This window comes from Prionailurus viverrinus, chromosome E1 (genome assembly GCF_022837055.1).
Source record: "Prionailurus viverrinus isolate Anna chromosome E1, UM_Priviv_1.0, whole genome shotgun sequence".
In the NCBI taxonomy this organism is placed as follows: domain Eukaryota; kingdom Metazoa; phylum Chordata; class Mammalia; order Carnivora; family Felidae; genus Prionailurus; species Prionailurus viverrinus.
Genome location: NC_062574.1, coordinates 35,329,694 through 35,337,084, shown reverse-complemented (window position 1 = coordinate 35,337,084; position 7,391 = coordinate 35,329,694). Strand labels below are relative to the sequence as shown.

At 45.0% G+C, this 7,391-nt stretch overlaps 1 protein-coding gene across 18 annotated transcripts in view; it reads left to right on the top strand.

Moving 5' to 3' along the window:
* Positions 1-136: 136 nt before the first annotated feature.
* Positions 137-7,391, top strand: part of LOC125151377 (RAD52 motif-containing protein 1-like) — a 58,993-nt gene continuing 51,738 nt past the window's right edge. For all 18 annotated transcript variants that reach the window (XR_007146752.1, XR_007146748.1, XR_007146745.1 and 15 more), the window contains exons 1-4: positions 137-1,604; positions 1,971-2,150; positions 5,700-5,822; positions 6,694-6,862. Coding sequence is in view for 7 of the 18 variants with exons in the window: in XM_047832240.1 (XP_047688196.1) it covers positions 1,509-1,604; positions 1,971-2,150; positions 5,700-5,822; positions 6,694-6,862 (568 nt within the window). In the remaining 11 variants the exon portion in view is untranslated. The remainder of the gene's footprint in view (positions 1,605-1,970; positions 2,151-5,699; positions 5,823-6,693; positions 6,863-7,391) is intronic.

Sequence of the window (7,391 nt, the reverse complement as noted above, 5' to 3'; positions counted from 1 at the left end):
AAGACTATTAATCACAACTATCCTCTATCAGCATCTCCTCATAAAACAGTTTTTAGCATGAGAAATGAAGGTCAGGGTGCCCGGGTGGCTCAGTTGGTTGACCGTCGGACTTCGGCTCAGGTCATGATCTTGCAGTTTGTGGGTTTGAGCGCCGGCGAGGGGCTCTGTGCCGACAGCTCAGAGCCTGGAGGCCGCTTTGGAGTCCGTGTCTCCCTCTCTCTCTCTGCCCCTCCCCCATTCGCACATGCATGCTCTCTCTCTCTCAAAAATAAGTAATATTAAAATCATTTTTTAAATGAGGGTCATATTTATAGGATAATGGAATAGATTTTGTTTTATGAAAATGTTTTTTTTAACCCTGCTTATATTACCTTTTCTTGCTTTGGCAAGGACTGGTGAAACCTTCACCACAGACCAGCAGCAGTCTGAAGGCCACTGTTTAGAAACCTCAGGAGACTTGTTTTGTAAGGCCCCTTCTGGCTCAGACATTCTAGGATTAAAATAAGGATCATTAGGACCTACGTTCCCTCTCGGTGTGTCAGTCCTCAAGATAGCTATTTGGATGCCGAGAACGGCCCTTCTGCACAAGCACCATGAGCTCCAGTATTGGTGCCCTACCTGGCCTCACTCTTTGATTTTTTCAAATTTCTCTCTCCTTCTTACCCTGCTTGCCAAACTCCCACATCATCTCACCCCAACAAGCACACACGTACACCAATTCATCAAAATCACGTAGGGAAATCAGGGAATGCTTTTTAAGGATTTCATTAATGGCTCAATGACTTATAGTTTGATTTGTATATTTAACATTCATGAAAACATTCTTAAGCCAAAGGATTGCATCTTTAGTGGTCATTTCCCACACAACGTAGAGAAATCCAAATTTTTTAAGTTCAGTAGGTAACTTACTAACTGCTAGTAGTCTAAATCTTCTCCCGGAGTGAAGAGGAAGAAGGCTGCCATAAAATTGTCCACACCCAGGGATCCTGTAAGCTCACCCTTTAGACCCTACTGTAAAAATACACTTGACTAACGGTGCCTGGGTGGCTCAGTCGGTTAAGCGTCCGACTTCAGCCCAGGTCGTGATCTCACAGTTTGTGAGTTTGAGCCCTGCTTGGGGCTCTGTGCTGACACCCTGGAGCCTGCTTCGGAGTGTGTGTGTGTGTGTGTGTGTGTGTGTGTGTGTGTGTGTGTCTGATTCTCCGCTGCTTGCACTCTGTCTCTCAAAAATAAATAAATATTTAAAAAAAATTTTTTTTAAATACACTTGACTAGAAGCACTAAATTCTACGACATTGAGACAATGGAGCTGCGGGGAGAGGAAGTAGAGGCAGAGGCCCGCCCCAGAGTGGGAGGGGCGAAGGAGAGGTCCGGGGCACAGCCCCCGCCCCACCCCGCGGAGAGCTGGCCCCGCCCCTCGCACGAGCCCCTTTTTAAAACGCGCGGGCGCGCCTTGCGCAGGCGCGGTGCCACTTAAACCTTAGTCGGGCCTGCGCCTCGGTGGTAGGATGGCGGAATTGGTCTCTTTTACGGTTCCCACCGAGAGTGACAAAACCTTGCTGGTGTGGGAGCTGAGTTCTGGACCCACGGCCGAGGCCTTGCATGTGAGCCGGGCCGGGAGGGAGGGAGGGAGGGAGGGAGGGAGACACCCCCACCTCCCCGTGACTGGGAGTCTCAGAGTCTGGCTTTGAGCGCCTCGCGCGCCTTGTAGTCTCCGCCGAGAGGAATCTTAGTTCTAGAAGGGACCTTTGCAGTCTCAGCCCCGACAGATTTTTGAGAGGTAACTCTCAACAGCCAGCACATGTTGCCTTCTAATGCTTCTCGAATCCTAGGATTTCAGAGGGAAATCTTTTCAACGAAATGAGAAGTGCTTTGGGTTGCGTGTGCAGGAGGGCTTAGGGAATAGAAGGCAGTTTTGTTTCCTGGGCGTGAAATTTCATGCACTTACTTGGCGTGGGACCACCCCACAGCATTCTCTGTTCGCAGTATTCTCCCAGTTTGGCCTTCTGTATTCGGTCCGAGTCTTCCCAAACGCTGCAGTGGCCCGTCCTGGTTTCTACGCCATCATCAAGTTTTACTCAGCAAGGGATGCTCACAGAGCCCAAAAGGCATGCGACCAGAAGCAGCTTTTTCAGAATTCTCCCGTGAAGGTGGGTCCAAGTAGGAAATTCCTAACTCCACTGGGACGAAGTGTTGAATTCAGCAATAATAGACCAGCGTTGGTATACCACTGTGGTTTACAGAATGCTTTTCGATGCATTGCTACACTGATCTTCCGGTTTCCCTGGGTTTTTGGTTGTTTTGTTATGTTTGTTTTGTTTTCAGATGAAGAAACTCGAACTCAGGATAGTTAAGTGACTTACTTAAGGTTCATGACAGTAACTGGAAGGTAGAGGTCAAACCCAAACTTACTGATGTTCAACCCCGTGTCATTTTTTGGTGCCCTTAATTTAACAAAGCTTCACAAGAAGTCTTGTTTCTATTTACATTATGGGGATTAAAAAAAATTCTTTTTTAAATTTTTTTTTTCAACGTTTATTTATTTTTGGGACAGAGAGACAGAGCATGAACGGGGGAGGGGCAGAGAGAGAGGGAGACACAGAATCGGAAACAGGCTCCAGGCTCTGAGCCATCAGCCCAGAGCCCGACGCGGGGCTCGAACTCCCGGACCGCGAGATGGTGACCTGGCTGAAGTCGGACGCTTAACCGACTGCACCACCCAGGCGCCCCTAAAAATTTTTTTTAATAACGTTTTTATTCAGTTTTGCGAAACAGGGCATGAGCAGGGAAGGGGAAGAGAAAGAGGGAGACACAGAATCAGAAGCAAACTTCTAGGCTTTGAGCTGTCAGCTCAGAACCCGATGTGGGGCTCGAACTCATGAATCCTGAGATCATGACCTGAGCTGAAGTCGGACGCTTAACCGACTGAGCAACCCAGGCCCCCCTCTAGTATGTGGATATAAAATGACAAACTCTTTCATCAGTTTTATTATGAAGGATGCTTCATCGTCATTATCATCATCATCACTCCTAAACTGCCTATTCAGAACTCCCTTCAACTCCTGGGAAAATGGTTAAAACATTCTTTAATACACCACAGAAACTTTATTCCATACCAACATGCTGTCCATTTTGCTTTCCCAGAGCCCCAGAATTATATTTCATTATGAGCCTCAATTCAATCACCATTTCCTTATCAAGGGCCATGTCAACTCCTTTGAATAAGTTGAGCGAGGCTTAGATTGCCAAACCTTTCACTTTATAATTGTATGTTTTCATCAGCTTTCTCTAACTGGCTTCTTAATCTAGCTACTTCCTATGGACTTGACTGCCTATTCTTACCCATATGCCCTTCCTTACTGATTTAATCTGGATCGAATCTAAGAATCCTTCTCAAATGTGACTCTGAGTATACTATCTCCACTTGTTCAACACTGTCTTCAATCCTGGCTCCACTCCCTATGATTGAAATGATCACCTGTCAGGCATTCCTTAGTTTGCAAGCTTCTAGCCTGTGAAAATGTCACCCAGCCACTCAGCTATTACAGATTATGAAATAATTACTTTGTATCAGTTGTGAGTAATGAGGTGTTTTTCTCTCATTGGACATTAAGACCATTTCACAAATGGATTTTGAGATTTCACAGCATAAAGCCCAAAGTCAACATATAGTTGACAGGAGAGAGCATTCATATTAAATTTCTTTCTTTATTTAACACAGAGCCTTGGGTTACCACCCCCCCCACCCCCCTCCACCCCCCCTGCTGCTTACTGAAATTGTTGCCCAATTTACTTATGTGTTCCTTTATACTTTGGCAAGTACACATAGTTTCTGGTTGTTTGTTTGTTTGTTTGTTTACCTTTTATAAATGCATATTTAAAAAGAACATATTAAAAAAATTTTTTTTAATGTTTATTTAAAAAAAAATTTTTTTTTAACGTTTATTTATTTTTGAGACAGAGAGAGACAGAGCATGAACAGGGGAGGGGCAGAGAGAGAGGGAGACACAGAATCGGAAACAGGCTCCAGGCCCTGAGCTGTCAGCACAGAGCCCGACGCGGGGCTCGAACTCACAGGCCGTGAGATCATGACCTGAGCCGAAGTCGGACGCTTAACCGACCAAGCCACCCAAGCGCCCCTAATGTTTATTTTTGAGAGACAGAGTCAGAGCATGAGCGGGTGAGGGGCAGAGAGAGAGGGAGACACCTAATCGGAAGCAGACTCCAGGCTATGAGCTGTCAGCACAGAGCCTGACACGGGGCTCGAACTCACAAACTGTGAGAATCATGACCTGAGCTGCAGTCGGATGCCCAACAGACTGAGCCACCCAGACGCCCCAAGAATAACATCTTACAGTAAAATCAAGGAAAGGCCTAAGGCATCTGAGAGCTTTTTTTCAGTAGCATGAAGGAAAACGGTTGCCAGCAAGAACTGTGGCAAAGTTATCTAAGGTGACAACTGTCTCTACCACTCAGGGGCTCAAGGCCCTTCTGAAGCTTCCTGGTTGTCCAGAACAGCTCCACTCTGCCTCACCATTAGCCTGTGCTGTAGCACTCAGCATTTAAAAGTTCATCTTCATTTCTCCTTCCTAGCAGGCAGCTTCAGTTGGAGAAAGTAATTTCACTTTTTTATCTACTCATCCATTCACTTAATCCATAGACCTGTGCTTGATTCTAGGAATGAGAAAAGAATAAAATATGGTTCCTTCAAGCACTTAAGGAACTGATAAACTAGTGATAGAGCAAGTTGCACAAACAAATCAATAAAGAGTTAATAATACTTTGACTTTATTTGAATTATTTGAATTTTTATGAATATACTAATATACTACACCCCACTTGAAATAGACATTTATTTATTTATTTTTTTTTTTCTTTAACGTTTTTTATTTATTTTTGAGACAGAGAGAGACAGAGCATGAACAGGGGAGGGGCAGAGAGAGAGGGAGACACAGAATTGGAAGCAGGCTCCAGGCTCTGAGCCATCAGCCCAGAGCCCGACGCGGGGCTCGAACTCCCGGACCGCGAGATCGTGACCTGAGCCCAAGTCGGCCGCTTAACCGACTGAGCCACCCAGGCGCCCCGAAATAGACATTTAAAAAAAGAACTAGAGGATGTAAGAAATACACTGTAGTGTGTAAGTTACTTAGAGAGTTAACACTGGAGGTATTTGCATTCTCAAAGAAGCTTATTAAGGCAAATGAACCTCTTATTGTTTTATTTGCTTATAAAATTTACAGAAGTATGTATATTCCTTCTTCTAACAGGGGTTAGTAACTTGCGGGGGCTGGGTGCTGCTGATTCAGGTCCTACTCAGGTCCATGTTACCTGCTCTTGAGGTCATATTCTCAAACAGGAGCTACAGGATGAGACAGCAAAAAGTTTACTTCCCTTGCTTACCTACAGCCCTATAATTTGCTTCCAGAGGGCTTCCTTAGTTGCTTTCATCATCACTTTCAATATCAGAGATCACGAAAGCCGATTAATCAAGGGCCCTGGAAATGATGCAGAAAAGTCTATAGCGTAAAAATAGTACATAGCATTTATTTAGGGTTTATTAGGAGCTGATTTCTTAAAATGTTTCCAGTTTGATCTTCACAACCTCTCTATGAAATAGGTATTGATAAATCTCAGGTGTATCCAAAGGAAGCCTCTGTGTCAGGTTATGATATTTTCAGGTCTATTTCTTATGTCTTTAGGTTCGTCTTGGCACCAAACATAAGGCGGTTCAACATCAGGCCCTTGCCCTAAACAGCTCCCAGTGCCAAGAACTGGCAAATTATTACTTTGGTTTCAATGGATGGTCAAAAAGGATCATCAAGGTAAACTTTATAGATTTTCTCTGACTAATTAGAATCATTTCAACACTGAAATTCTGGACTTCAGAGAGAAGAAAACTGGGTTGTGCTGGGTTGTGGGGAGATGTGAGAGGCCTCTAACTGGAAGTACCTGAGCCTGCCACCAAGAATTCATAATAATCTCAGTAACTTGGGTGGTGGTGTCCATAATCTTGTCCAGTATTCGTATGGTGTATAATAAAAACCAATTGTCTTTATCCATTTGTAAGTCTTACTTGATTTTGAAGCTATAGGATACCTCCATTGTGGGCTGGGATTGCTGGAGTTTAGTTTGCATTTTTTTTTTTTTTTTTTTTTTTTTAGAGAGAGAAGCAGATTGAAAGCAGGGGAGGGGCAGAAAGAGAGGGAGAGACAGAATCGGAAGCAGGCTCCAAGCTCTGAGTTGTCAGCACAGAGCTCGACGCAGGTCCCAAACCCATGAACAGTGAGATCACGACATGAGCCGAAGTCGGAAGTTTAACCAACTGAGCCACCAGGTGCCCCTGGTTTTGTTTTTAATAACAAAACATCTTGAAGCTTACATTCAGATCCAAGGAAGGACCTTCCATTTAAAATCCTAACAGCTTGGGGCGCCTGGGTGGCTCAGTCAGTTGAGCGTCCGACTTCAGCTCAGGTCATGATCTCACGGTCTGTGAGTTCGAGCCCCGCGTGGGGCTCTGTGCCGGCCGCTCAGAGCCTGGAGCCTGTTTTGGATTCTGTGTCTCCCTCTCTCTCTGCCCCTCCCCTGCTCATGCTCGCGCGCGCTCTCTCTCTCTCTCGCTCTCTCTCTCTCTCTCTCTCTCTCTGTGTCAAAAATAAATAAACATAAAAAATAATAATAATAAAATCCTAACAGCTTCAGGATCTTTCTGACCTTGAAGAAAGGGCAAATGAAGATACTGTGCCACCACTTCAGAAGCAGAGCCTGAAATTCTTCTGTGCTTTAGAGGTGGTGTTGCCATCCTATGAGTGCTGGAGTCCCGGCGCTGGCATGGCCGAGGAGCCTTTGGATAACCTGGAGGAAGGTCTGTTTACAGTGGAGGTGGGGGTGGGGGTGGAGGGGAGGCAGAATCCCTCTTTCTCTCTAAAAACTCATCTTTTCAGATATATCATCCAGCCCTCCCCCTTGCTAAGCTCCTAAAGCCCTAGGCAGAGTTTTTGTGGCCTACGGTACAGGCTTTTATCTCAGGCAATACCTGAAAGAACCTTTAACTTTAAAATTCTAAAGCTGACTTTCTGCCAAGAAGTTTAGGAGGAGGGAAGTAATGTTTTTCCCATTTTTGGTTAAGAATCCGCCTTGTGCTAAAATAGTCCTTCAAATACATATCTCTTGCAGCCTGCAGTTTTCCCAGCAAAGTGATCATCTAAAGATTTAAATAAACTCTTGTGTGAATGTTGAGTCCTTTGCCTCCTATAAAAGGGCTGGAGTGTAAAGAGTCAAATACAGATGCCTAGAAAAGGTATTCCCATTGGTACTGTGTTTTTTCCTAGTGCCTACAGCACTTAGGCTTAGGGTTTTCCGGGAGGGGCAGGGCTGTTAGCAAGGCTAAGGGA